This window comes from Phyllostomus hastatus, unplaced genomic scaffold (genome assembly GCF_019186645.2).
Source record: "Phyllostomus hastatus isolate PE091 unplaced genomic scaffold, TTU_PhHast_1.1 phas_contig_40, whole genome shotgun sequence".
NCBI classification, from domain to species: Eukaryota; Metazoa; Chordata; class Mammalia; order Chiroptera; family Phyllostomidae; genus Phyllostomus; species Phyllostomus hastatus.
In genome coordinates this window covers 83362142-83376216 of record NW_025333872.1, presented here as the reverse complement: position 1 = coordinate 83376216, position 14075 = coordinate 83362142, and the positions used below count along the sequence as shown (strand labels likewise).

At 40.7% G+C, this 14075-nt stretch overlaps 1 protein-coding gene across 2 annotated transcripts in view; it reads right to left on the bottom strand.

Moving 5' to 3' along the window:
- Positions 1 to 4026: 4026 nt before the first annotated feature.
- Positions 4027 to 14075, bottom strand: part of AIG1 (androgen induced 1) — a 210018-nt gene continuing 199969 nt past the window's right edge. The window contains exons 5-6 of one of the 2 annotated variants that reach the window (XM_045843123.1): positions 10975 to 11138; positions 4027 to 4419 (exon numbers count right to left, since the gene is read on the bottom strand). In XM_045843123.1, the coding sequence (XP_045699079.1) occupies positions 4382 to 4419; positions 10975 to 11138 (202 nt within the window). In that variant the 3' untranslated portion in view covers positions 4027 to 4381. Of the gene's footprint in view, positions 4420 to 9883; positions 10191 to 10974; positions 11139 to 14075 lie in introns of those variants that run through there. The other variant, XM_045843124.1, reaches the window with a different exon arrangement.

Genomic DNA, 14075 nt, shown 5'->3' with positions numbered 1-14075 from the left:
AACTTCGTTACTAAGCCTGTTGTGTTCTCCTGGAGAAAATCTCTACATGGTCCTTGTTATCAGCAAGGTAACTCCTGATCTTCAGCCTCTCCTCAATATCAGTGCCACCCAGAATGCCTTCTGTGTTTTCATAGTCTATACTGCCCTCGTGGTATATTACAAACTCCGACCCATCTTCTGATCTCTCACTCTCTTTGGGTGATTCTTTGAGGAGTAAATTTCAGCAATCCAAAAGAAGTCCATGAATTTTGTTCTTGGTGTTGCAAACTCACTTCTAAGCACACTTCTTCCTCCTTCTTTCCTGTGCCTGGGAGAGGTGTTCCCATCGAAGGCTAACCTAGAATTTTTACCAAGATTTTTCATATTCGATTCATATTATCCTCATGGCTTTTGTTCTATAGGTGCAAGTTCTGTTTTTGCAGTAGTATTCTGTAGTTGCTATCTCTTCTTTTTTACAATACACTCATGTCAGAAGCTCCTCAATTACCTGGAATATGTTTTGTTTTGTTCCTACAGTTTCACTGAAATAGGCCTTGTCCTACATACGGAATAACCCAAAGCCCAGTTTGTCATCAAACCCCATCCCAGGCTGGTTCTCCAGGTTTCCTAAATAAGGAAATGATGCTAACGCTGTCTTGAACACATCTTAGGTTTTGTCTCAATTACTGGATAATATTATGTCAGCTATCAGACCTGTAAATTCAAGTTCCTAACACATATACACACATGTATGTGTGTTATTCAACTTCCTCATTATATTTTATATAATATGCAATTTCCTAATACATACATTATACATAAATGCTACATGCTTTTTCCATTACTTCGTTATAGGATCAGCTATTCATCTATGTTTTATTACACTTATTTTATACCTTTTGGGAACATTTCATTACTTAATATATCTGAGAGTGTATCTATGGTGTGTGTGGGTGTGTGGTTTAAGGGAGCAATTTAGCTTTATTTATGCTTTTTTAGCAAATAAAAAATTATTCATTTGTTGCAGCATAATTTAATCATTTATTATGCCCTTACTAATCTGAAATGCCATCTTTATTATTCACTAGATTTATACACACACACAGTGGTGGGCGAAAGGAGGTCTGCAGTTGTGTGTATGTGAAACACGGAGTGTATCTCAAATTATTTTTGTTAATTATTGTCTAATTTTCCGTATGAACAACTGGGAACCCACTTTGGCCATACCACACACATGCACAGACCTGCTTGTTTTCCATTTTGCTGATTTTTCTCTCTGTGCTTGAGACATACCAGTCTATTTTGTTCGTTGCATTTTTATTTGTTTTAAGAGTACTATATGTTTTAATTATTTATCCTCTTCAAGATTTTTTCAGTTGTTTTTACTTCCTTATTTTTCTGTTAAATGAAAAAAAAACTTTGGCAACTTTGAAATGGAATTATGTAGCACTTATAAATAAACTATTTGAAGGAAGAAATGAGATCTTAAGAATAAAGTCTTCTTTTCCAGAATGTAGTATATCTTTTCATTATAGTTGTCTTTTTAAAAAGTCCCTCAGAAGAAAAAAACACACAATTAGATCAATGACAATTATTATAGTGTTAGACTTACGTTACTAGTGTTTTTCTCTATGATATGTGAAAGTTTGTGCTCTTCTGGTTTTATTTTGGGAAGTGTATTAAGTCTGAAAAATAGTATGAGAAGCTGTTCATTGTTCTGCATCTTTGATGCAATTTCCTGTTAAATGTTTTTCTACTAATTTGCATTAGTTACTTGTTGATTTTCTTGTTCTAGAAGTTGAACTAGAAGCACATTCTCCCCAGAGACTGTGGGTGCTGGGTTGGACTTAACACATGTGTATAGAGAAGAGGGTAGAATACAACTTCCTTCTGAGAACTGACAAGGGGAAACGGGGAGGCTCCCAGCCCAAAGAAGAAATTGCTGATAATATTTTCCTCACCACTCAGTGCTCGTAGAGCAGTAGGGAGAGTCATCCTGATGCACTCTGCTCCAGGGCAAGCCGAATTTCTATGATGGCTCAGTGGGGGCATCAGCAGCTCCTGGATGATGGGCGTCAGTGCATCCCACACACCTGGAGAGAGAGCCCTGGGTGTCTGTCTGGCAGGAAGGGTCTCCAGGGTTCCCAGCCAGGGTTCCCAAGACAAAAATGACCCACCACGAGGAAACCAAACCCAACCCCAAATCTGATCACATAATTGTATTTCAAACATCAGTGAGGCATACATTCAAACTGCTGTCCTATGAATTGAATCAGCTTTCTATCTAAAACCCACGGGCCTCAGCTTCTTTAGGCGTCAGTTTGGTGGCCAAAGCAAGAAAGTGTTATTTGCTGGCGGAGATGGGTAGTCACCGGGTCCCTGAGGAATTGTCCCAGAAACTCCTTAAAAATATTCCACTCCTTGAGGTTTCCACTTCTGAGAGTCATCTGGAAAAATGGTTTCCTTTTAAATGGTGGTTTTGCTCCTTTCCTGTTATTTGTTAACCACATTTTTCTTTTCCATTAATAACATCAATTCTATAGTTACACAGTTACATAAAACTTTTTTTTAACCATAAAACTTTTTCTGTCCAGGTCAAAGTATAACTTATTTGATGCTGGATCTCACATTTTCCAAACATCTCAGAACAATAACAATAATAGTGTCACGGACATTTTATTTCTGACCTGAAAATGAAATGCCTTTGAAATGAGCTGTTTTTTTCCTCATGATATGAAATATTTTTGTATTACTAATGGTATTATCAGAAATAAATGTTTAGATTTCTCAAGTGCCTTAGAGCAACTATGGAGAGAATCATATGATTTTGTATTTTGTGCATCACTGAGACAAGGTTTTAAATAAAAAAATCCTAGTATTAAGCTATCCTTGAATTTGTAGAATAAACATTATTTATAGTTTTGAAAAGTTATTTGTGTACTGTTGGGTTGATGTTCCCAGCATTTTAGTTAAAGCAAGTGAAATTTTTTCTTTGCAGTGTTGGCTTTATTTTTAAGGGTTATATTAACTTTGAAAAATAATTTGGGAAGTGTTTTATCAGTTTGTAATTTTGGAATGATTTAAGTAACATGAGATTTGTTACTTGAAAGTTTTTAAGAACTTGCTCGTAAAGGATCTTTGGATCCAATTCCTCCTTTGGAGATAGTTAATCGAACATTAAAAAATATCTTCTATGAATGTCAGTCCATTACAGCTTTCTAATTCTTACTGAATTTATTTCCCTTAAAAACTGCACTTTTCACTGGGTCCTAAGACTTTGTTGTCATAGAGCTATAAAATATATTTTTATAGTTAAAAAGTTGCTTCACATCTGTGCTTATATTTGTCTTTTCCTCTCTTTCTTTTCAGTTCGTATATCAGTAATTTTCATGTTTTAATGGTCTTTGTATAGATGAAATACTATAATAATCACTTTATCAATTCCACTGTTATTTTCCTGCTACCTTACATAATTTCTGCTTTTTTACTCATTCTTTCATTATATTTCTCTAAGATTTAATTCTGTGTGTTTTACTACATACTCTGCATTAGCATTCTTTAAAACTAGTTATGATCAGACACTTTGTAAATTAGTTTTTTTCCAAAAATGATTCTTCTAGGATTTATCAGAAAGATACAGATTTTTACAGTCATGAACCTGTGAGAACCGGGTTCAGTAATCCTATTTTCAACAGGTAACAGAAACAAAGTCAGAAAGGAGACGCCAGTGTCGTTAGGGCTTGAGATGTACTATGAGGTTATCAGATGAAGAGTTACCTGGTCTTTATTAAAAGTTATAGTTTGCATTTAGGAAAAGTTTCGCAAGGTTAAACCACGAGATCCAAAAACACTCAGGGATTTGACTAAATGGACGTACTTTTTACTAACATTGCCTGTTTGAGGCAACTGTGACATTATTGCAAGGGGGACGGACCATCCACCCCGTGTCCTCCAGACTTACACTGTGGCCCAGGTTCATTATCCCGGCCACCTGGGGACGAATACTCGAATGCCTTGCTCCACATCTGCTCCTTTGATTTTCACAAATTTCTCAACAAGAAACACAATAGAATTTTATTCTTTATGGTATCACATTGTGCACATTAAAATCCAATGACCCATTTCAGTTTTAAAAACCAGGAGAGGAAAAAAAAATGTTATCATCCATCATGAGCTTGGAAAGAGTCCTTTAACAAACGACGAGGGGGAGTTATTTTGGAAACAACTGGATTCTATTCTGGTAGACTGTGTTTCTCGGTAAAAGGTGCCCTCCCTCTGGGGCCAGGAGGTGGAGGCGAATTCCGAGCAGGACGCTGAGGCTTCCTCTGCTGCACTGCCGGCGCCCAGGGGGAATGAGTCTATGATGGTGGGTCGACTCAGCTCTTTAGTGTAGACTTCGATCTCATTCCAGTTTAGGCTTCTCTTTCTCTTCTTCCATACCTAAGACACAGGGAAAGCACTTTGTGTGAGCATCAGATTAAACCAGGAGCAGCTCTGCCACGCTGCTTAAAAAAAAAAAAAAAAAAACCTCTCCTCTTAACCCTTCTCACCCACCCTCCTGACCCATCCCTTCTCTCTAGCTGAGAAGGGAAGCCCTTCACGGCTTTCTCCAGAAACTTCCTCCGTGACCTCTCTCCACCAAATCAGGACAGAACATCTCTGGGACACACCCAGTTCTTACGGCTTCTGGGAGTAAGGGACTCAAGTCAGTTCTTGACTCACTGAGAAGCAAGGAAACCCCGACTAGTCCTGTCCCTTTCTAAGACAAGGCCTCTGGATTTTTAAAAATCAAGAAATATGTGTGTGTGTGTGTGTGTGTGTGTGTGTAAATAAATTTTAAAGCTCGCAGCCCATTAGTCACAAGAACTGTTTATATCCATTGGAACTGTTTTTCTTCCTGAGACTTATATGGATCTGGCCAGTAAGACCTCTGTCCGTTGTCTGGAGTGAATAGTTAATGATGTTTCATTTTCCTGGAGATGAAAATGTTCAAGTCATTCTCATGAATTAAAGTGAAATCGAGCAAATGGCTCCCTACTTCAATTTTTCTAGCTGACGATTTTTCTTGTGACACTGAATTCTCAGACACTTTATGCTGGAACAAAAGGACAACTGAATGCTGCATAGAAGGTTCTGTTGGTATTCTTTTGCAAATTGCAAGCTCTCTGAGGGCACAGCCTTTCACTGTTTTATTCCGGATTATATCCCTAGCACACAACACAGTGTTTTGTTTTGTTTTTTTTCACAATAGGAGCTTAATTAATCCTTACTGAATCAATGAATAAACAGTAAACAGAGGAGGTTTCAGCAGGCTGGACTGGTGGGAAAACAGAACAACGCATGGCATTTCGCAATATAAAAACTCAGGAAGTCTAGCCTCAGGGGGCCACCACGAAAGGGCTCCAAGTGGGAGACGTGCCCCCCCCCACCCCGCCCATCCCAGCTGCCAGTCTGTGTCCTGAGGGGCCAGGGTGGTGGCAGCGGAATGTGGATAACACGCTCTGAACAGGTGTCCTTAGACATTCTTTTAGGTTTGGTTTTCATGACTAAGGAACTGGCAGAGATCTGTAACGCTTTTTCCAAAGTAATTCTCAGAATCATATTAAGGAAAACTTCAAATCGAGGAGTCATGACATCCACAGGCAGGAGGGAGAGGGCAGAGGGGGGAAGGCAGGCGATGCCTTAGTTGTTGGGTAACCAAGGCAAAGGCAGACAAACACAACACAGATTCCGTTCAGACAAGCCACATGACTCGAGTTCCCACTTCATCCCCCGTCCATCCCTGCGGAGAAGCTATTGGGAGCTAGCCGCTTGCTTCTCTTTTTCAAGTCTGTTTCCTCCCAAGTGTTTTCTTGCAGCTGGGTTGGCTTGGCAGTGAGAGTGGAATCTTCAAAAGCAGGGGTGGAGAACAGGGGTGTTCACTGACCCAGACAGGGAAAATGGCTCCCCACCTACTTTCGTTTGGCAGCTGGGAGGCAGAGGGAAAAATTAGACAGCTGTAAATAATATTTGGAAGAACCACAGGTATAATTTCCACACAAATAACTGAAAGAAACCTGTCACAAGCTGAAGCCGGAGGTGCTTTCGGAAATGCAGAGGAAGAGCTGATCGATGCCCAGAGACTCACTCACTCACCTGCGATTCCCCCGGGGCTGGGGGAGGGGCACAACCTGTGGGCAGCGCTGGGACACGGCTGCTGGGTGGGCCTGTGTGGGACGTGCCTGGGTGGGCACTTGGCAGAGAGGAAAGGCGCAAGTTTGTGTCCCAGAGGCCTGGGGCTGACCTCCTTTTGTCTGCTTTCGCCGTCCTCACCCCAACCTTTCACCCTTGGACACTTCCATTTCTGGTTGTACAGTTTGACTTTAACAAGATGACACATTGGAATGGGAATAAATTCTGAGCTAAAGTACAGAAATATTTTAAGTGTTGTAGGTGGAATCGTGTCCCTCACCGAATCCATCTGTTGAGGTCCTAATTTCCAGGACCTTAGAATGTGAGAGAAGGCCAAGGATGTGGCTGCACGACTGTTTGTTCAAGAGACCGGGCATGCGACCTGTGAATCCAATTAATCATCTCAGCAGACTCTGGGAAAGACCTGTGGGGGACCCTCTGCTGATGCTTTGGACCCCCAGGAATTACACGGGAAGCCAAAAGGGTTTTTTTGAGAATGTACCAGCAGAAGCCCTGCTAGTGTAGACTGAAAGGGATGGGATGTAATGAAGGAAGAATAACTCCAAAGGCATTTTAGGGGCTGGATCCTTCTTGGTTCCAGAGGGTAGGGCTGCTGCCCAGGTCCAAGGATGCAGGGCCACAGCCCCCGTCCTGTTGAGTCCCGAGGACAGGACATTCAGCCAAAGGGGATTATTCTCAAGCCTTGGAATGGAATGGAATTTGCCCTGCTAGCTTTTAGACTTAGTTGGGAACCATGACCCTTTCTTACCCTGTGATTTCTTTCTTTTGGAAAGGGAATATATATTCTATGCCTGTCCAACCATTGTATTTTGGAAGCAGATAACTTTCTGTCTGGGTTCACAGGTTCACAACTGGAGTGCAATGTTGCTTCAGGATGAATCATACCCCCAGCTTTACCCACATGTGATTTAGATAGTATTTAAGGTGAGACTTTGAACTTCAGATGCTGGAAAGACTTTGAGGGCTATTGGGAATGGATGCTGCATGAATGAAGGGCATGAATTTGGGGGCAGACGGCAGAGTGCCATTAGCTAAATTGTGTTTCCCCAAACCTAACTCCCAGCACTTTAAGAATGTGACTGTATTGGAGATACTGTCTTTACCAAGTTAAAATGAAGCCTTTGGGGTGAGCCCTAATCAGATATGACTGATGTCTTTATAAAAAACAACAAATTTGGCCCTGGACAGTATGGCTCATTTGGTTGTAGCATCGTCCCATGGGCCAAAAAGTCCTGGGTTCAATTCCCAGTCAGAGCACATACCCAGGTTGTGGGTTTGGTCCCCTGTCGGGACACATGAGAAGGCAACCAATCCCTATTTCTTTCTCACAATGATGTTTCTCTCTCTCCCTGTCTCTCTCCCTTCCTCTCTGTCTAGAAACAATAAAAAAATATCCTTGAGTGAGAATAAAAAATTTAAAAAAGAAATCTGGAGACAGCCTCATATATAAGTGATAATGCCATGTGAACATGAAGATGGTCACCTATAAGCCGACAAGACAGGCCTGGAACAAAGTTTCCCTCACAGTCCTCAGAAGGAACCCGCCCTGCTCACATCTTGATTTTGGCACCCAGAACTGTGAGACATGACATTTCTATTGCTAAAGTCATCCAGTTTGTGGTACTTAATTGTAGCAGCCCAGGTGAGCTAATATAATAGCCACAAAGTCACGTGGAATTACTTTCTTTTAAAAAGAGCAAACCGGTACCTATTAATTTAGCCTCCTTTAAAGGCCTTTTTCCTAGTTCATATCAGGTTGGTCTGTTTTGTTATTTGATAAGGTAGGTCAATGGTTCTGAGTGAACTCTCTGAACTCTCACGTGCCTGGTTTTCCAGTGGAGACACTCTGATGGTTCACTTGAAATAACACCGATTGAACATCCTTCAGGTGTCAGCTCTGCAACCGCCTTTTTTGGTGGGTTACTTAAGATTTCTGGGCCTCAGTTGTTTCTTAATAAAAGGGAAGGGTTGGTTTAGATGATTTCTAATCTCCTCTTTAGTTTCAAGATTCTGTAACAATGTGATTTCATCTTGTAGTTGAGGCCAACATATCATACCGGGTGGAGGAAGTTGAGCCATTAAAAGTCATTTCGGATGAAAGGAAGGGAGGCCAAATGTGGCATTCCTGCTCCTTGGAGGAGTTTGGTGTGGGGTGTAGCAAATGTGCTCAGGATGGTAACACTGTGCTCGATTGTATTCGATTCATTCTACAGCACACACACACAACACACACTGCTTTTATTTATTTTTTGATCTTTAAATATCTTTTTATTGTATTTTTTCCATTACCATTTATCCCCCTTATGCCCTCTTCCACCTCCACCCACTCTCCTCCACCCGGAAATCAGCACACTGTTATCTAGGTCCATGAGTCCTTTCTCTTTTTTGTTCGATTCCTCCACTGCTTTTAATGGGCAGTTTCATGTCAACTACCTACAGGACCAGCCAACTGATGAGACTTGAGCAAAGTGGCCAGGCAAGGACTAGGGTAAACTGGAGCACCAGACCGTTGTTGCCAGAAGAGAACAGTGGGCTCGGTGTTGCCAGATCTTAAAATATTTGAGAAGAAAAAAAATCTGGCCTTCATATGAAATCTCCCAATTCTGAAATGTTGGTTCCAAATGAAAGCCCCACTATGTCAGCCTGACGAAACTTTTTTGCAGGTAAGGTTTGGAGGAGGCCATCAGTTTGTCATCTCTCCCCTATATGACAAAGATGACCTCTTGGCCCAAAACCTCTGTCTCCATGAATTAATGGCATGGTCCCAAGCCAGTAAAATTAATCTCTAAACCTGACATGAGTTACAAAAGATCAGTCAACTTTAACTCATGCTGCTTAAAAGAATGGCACAAATGAAATTGAACACATGACTAAAAATAACAACCCTTAGTTTCACTACTCATTTTTAACTTCTTACTCAAAGCTGCTAAAATGTAGTATTCTATTTATGTAGATTGGATTTTTTTTCTCTCCTGGTTTCCAGGCCATCTTTCTTAGAAGCTATAGAAGAAGGGCTGAAGGACCGTCGGAATCAAGCCAATCGAGGGGAAACAGGCAGTTATAAACACGTCCTCAGTAACATACATTGGGCATATTAGCTTCAATTGAAATATAATGTCCTTTCCCCAAAAAGTTGATAAAGTTTGCATTTTACTTTTTATTTAAAATTTTTTTATCATCACCTTAGGATATGTTTATTGATATTTAGAGAGAGAGGAAGACAGAGAAAGGGAGAGGGAGAGAGAGAGAGAGAGAAACAGACAGACAGACAGATGGACATTGATGTGAGAGAGAAACATCGACCAGCTGCCTCCAATCCACGCCCACGCCCCAACCAGGACTCGAACCCTTAACCTAGGTATGTACCCTGACTAGGGATTGAACCTGCAATGCTCTAACCAACTGAGCTACCCTGCCAGGACACACTTACCTTTTACTACATTTTAAAAGTTAACTAAATATTTTTATTGGTTAATTAATAGGGAAAGATTACTATTCCCATTGAACAGAAAGGAAAATCATTAAAATAAAATTTCTGGTCCCTCAAGTTATGGCCTGAACTGAATAAAAAAAATTGACACTTTTACAAATAGACCACTTATTCAAATCAAGCCAGCTGCTGGGAAAAGAAACCCTCCGATTCCTCTGGGCCATTTAACATCGGCTGGTACGTCGAGGCATACCATGTTAGAAGAGCCACACACAAAAGAAGTCCGATTCAATAACCATGCAATGACTGTTTTATTTGTCTAACTAGAGCACGCTCCTGGCAGAGTGTCTGGCACAAAGTAGGGCACTCGACGTTTGTGGAACGTGGATCATTTTCTGGTGATGTCTAGAGAGGTCTCTAATATCCCCACATCATCTTGCCTTTAGATGTATTCTCATGCAGGACTCAAGTCACTACATATCTGCGCTGTTGCTTTGGCCACCTTCCCAATTGTGTGTTATCTTACATACACTTTGGGCAGATTTTGTGCAGCTTGGGTAAGATTACGTGCCTTGCCGGGATGGAGGCTCTGCCGTAAATAGAAACAAAAGAGAAATCAAACCGTAGGTTAAGAGAGTTTATGCAGCAATGAAGTATTACCCTTTATTGCCTGGACTTCTTTGCCACTTCAGCCCTTGAACATGACAGTCACTGGTCTATCACAGTGGCCTGAGCCTTGCTTAAAGGTCAAGCAGAATAGTGGTGAGACGTCTCTGAGGCTGCCACACCCACGGAAAGGATGGCGTAAAAAGTGGAGACCTGGGTGACTTTTATTGAGACTGGGTACATTTAAAGATTTTTATTTGTTTATTTTTAGAGAGGGGAAGGGAGGGAGAGAGTGGGAGAAACATGATGTGTGAGAGAAACACTGATTGGTTGCCTCTTGCACTCCCCCAGCTGGAAACCTGGCCTGCAACCCAGGCATGTGCTCTGACTGGGAATTGAACTGGTGACCTTTCGATTCCCAGGCTGGTGCTCAATCCACTGAGCCACACCAGCCAGGGAGAGATTGTTTACATTTAATAATTTATCTATTTAATTGGGGGTTCTTTAGCTAAGGCAGTCTTTTATTAATCAGAGTGAACTCCCTATAAAATTTTATAGACTTGCTTCTTTTCTCTTAGATTTGGATATTTTACAGTGAGTAATAAACCATTCGGGTAACTACTAGGAGCTCTTAAATTAACACTGTTATTATGAAAAGGTAAGTCCTCCTAAGTGATTCTGTGCTATAGTGGAATTTTCCTTTGGTCTCTGCATACAGTTTTACGACAGGAATTCTCTTGTTTTATACTCCCCTAAATAATACTCACTTTTCTGTGTATCCCAGATATAGCTGTTCAGCACTTCTCCCAGCAGGTACAAAAAGTTCATTAAGAGGGTCGTAAACCCAAAGAAGATGATTCTGGCTCCTGGGCCAATGTGTTCCAGGAACGGGTACACCCACATCCCAGTTACGTGATGTATCCAGCACACCCTGCAATGGAATTGCAATGGAGATGAAGATAGGAGTTACTCTCACGCCAGGTTTCAAAGCTGCTGATATTACAAATATGGTCCCCCTCTTCCAACTTTTCTTCATCAATGCCCATCACAGTTTTGCTCCTGACACTTAGGAGCTACCAGAGACTTTGTTGTTGTTTTTTTTTTACTTTTTTTTTTACTTGGAAATAATTTTAGGTTCACAGAAAAGTTGCAATACAGTATTAGGGAATTCCAGTATGCCTTTTGCTCAAGTCTCCTGCATGTTAATATCTTGCATAACCAGCACAATTACTAAAATGAAGCAGTTAACATTGGTACAACACTACTAGCTGAATGGCATATTTTATTTGGAATTTCCATTTTCCCATTAATGTCCTTTATCTGGTCAGGATCCCACATTGTAATCAGAGGTCATGACTTCTTCATCTCCTCCAGTCTGGTAGTTCCCCAGTTTCTCCTTATCTTTTTCTGACTCTTGAAGGGGTTTGGTTGGGGATTTGGCACTATTTTCTTTTGTTTTTGGTTTTGGTTTTGTCTAAATACTATTATACAATCTTCTTAATCTCTTCTTTACATAATGAAACACTGTTGCACTGGGCAAGCACACTATAGTAAAACCCAGGTGAGTGTGTGCCAGGAATCAAGCCGCCCTGCCTCCCAACCGGATACCAATACACATCCACATACTGAGAGGGTCCCCCCGCAGCCTCCAGCCACCTGGCTTCCCGCAGCCTGGTCCTTGGATCTGTATTTGTTTCTTTCTTTCTCTTTCTCTTTTACTAATCTATTCTGTAATTATTCTATTTGTGTTCTGGAGATTTTTTTAGACTCAATGGCAACACAACATCATTAATATCCACTGTTTTCAAAAGTTTAGTTAGAATAGTTGCAATGTTGGTTTCTTTCTGACACAGCTAAGAGCTATTTTCCAAAATATCAACTGTTGTCAATTTTGGAGACTAAATAAAATATAAAGCATTTATGGCATGGCAATAGAGATTACTTTTTATACCTCTGTATTTTGGGGTCATTTTCTTTATTATGGCTTTACTTCTCTTTAAGAGTTTATCTACATATATAACGTGCAAGGTCTATCCAGAAGGTATCCAGCCATATCATATGAAAAATAGAGATGTTTATTGAAGAAGATACAAGATTCAAGGAACACTGTACATAGGACAATGGCACCTCAGTCCCCTTCAAAGTAGGCACCTTGAGACCTCACACAGTTCTCCCATCATCGTCAGCTGTCCCGTCGTATTTTCCTGAATCTCATCAACGGTCTGAAATCTCTCCCCTTTGAAAGGGGATTTTAGTTTGGGGAAAAGCCAGAAGTCACAGGGCGCTAGATCTGGGCTGTAGGGGGTTGAATCATCTGGGTGATTTGATGTTTAGCCAAAAAACTCTGCATGAGATGTGATGTGTGAGTGGGCACATTGTTGTGATGAAGCTGCCAATCACCAGTTGCCCATAGCTGTGGCCTTCTGAATCATCCGAATAGTTTCTGTGGAGGAATGTTCAAGCTTAATGCAAAATTTGATGCAGATTTATTGCTTTACTGGCTCAGCCATTTTGAATGTGATGGCCACACAGTACACATGCTCACTCAACTGGCATCTACTGCCCCCACTGACTAGTACAGTAAATTCATCATTGTTCACACATGTGCATTCCAGTCCACTCTCCTTGGCTGTTGGGTTACATTGATGTCATCCAAGCCATCTTCATTACATTAACAATGGCTGGACTGACCTCGTGTGTGTGTGTGTGTGTGTGTGTGTGTGTGTGTGTGTACTTCCTCTGATCCAGAAACCAACCTGGTATCTTTCTTTAGAGCTTGCAATCTCAATGAGGGTGATAGCACTTTTCCCTGAAGGAGGTGAAAATCGATTCTGGGAGGGTGGAGAAGAAATCTTATTCTTTTTATCTATAAAGCACAGGTACAGGTATACACAGAACATAGACTGATATACAGTTTATCTGTAGTATTAAAAGTTCATGGGCCCTGCAATGCCACTCCTGGGTATAGAGCCAAAGGAACTGAAGCAGGGACACAGATATTTGGGCAGCCCTGTTCACAGCAGCATTATTCACAGCAGCCAAAAGACTAAAACAGCCCAAGTATCCATCAACAGATGAATGGATGAAGAAAATGTACATACATGCAATGAAATATTATTCAGCCTTAAAGAGGAATGAGATTTTGATATACACTACAACACAGATGGATGCTGAAAACATTATACTAAGGGAAAAAAGCCAGACACAGAAGGACAAATATCATATGATTGCACTTAAATAGGATACTAGAATAGGCAAATTCATAGAGACAGAAAGTATAATAGGAGTTACCTGGGGCTAAGGAGAATTGGGGACTGGGGAATTATTGTATAATAGTTTCAGAGATTATGTTCGAAATAATGAAAATATTTTGGGAATAGGTAGTGGTGATGGTTATATAACATTGTGAGTGTACTTTGTGACTCTGAATTGTATACTCACAAATGGTTAAAATGATGAATATTATATTATGTACAGGGTATGGCAAAAATAGGTTTACAGTTGTGAGTCCATGAAACACAGGATTTATTTTTGCACTATTATTTATTAATTATTGTATTACTTTTATATGAACAATGGTAAACCTACTTTTGTCTCACCCTGTGCATTTTGGCACAATAAGGCATTTTCATGGGGTGGAGATTAGGGAAAAAATACCTAAAAAGCTTCCTTGGTGGGGGGAGTCAATAAGGAGACACACTGCCTTAAAGGGAGGAGGTGGTCATGAGATCCGGCCAGGCAGCTTGAGTAACTGTCCAAACTAAAATATTTCACCAAAAGAGGAAGCCAAGCTAGTCATTATTTTTTAAAGGCTGAAGCATTTGTGAGTTAGCAGAAATTCGATTGTTAGAACTGGCTCTACTTCCCA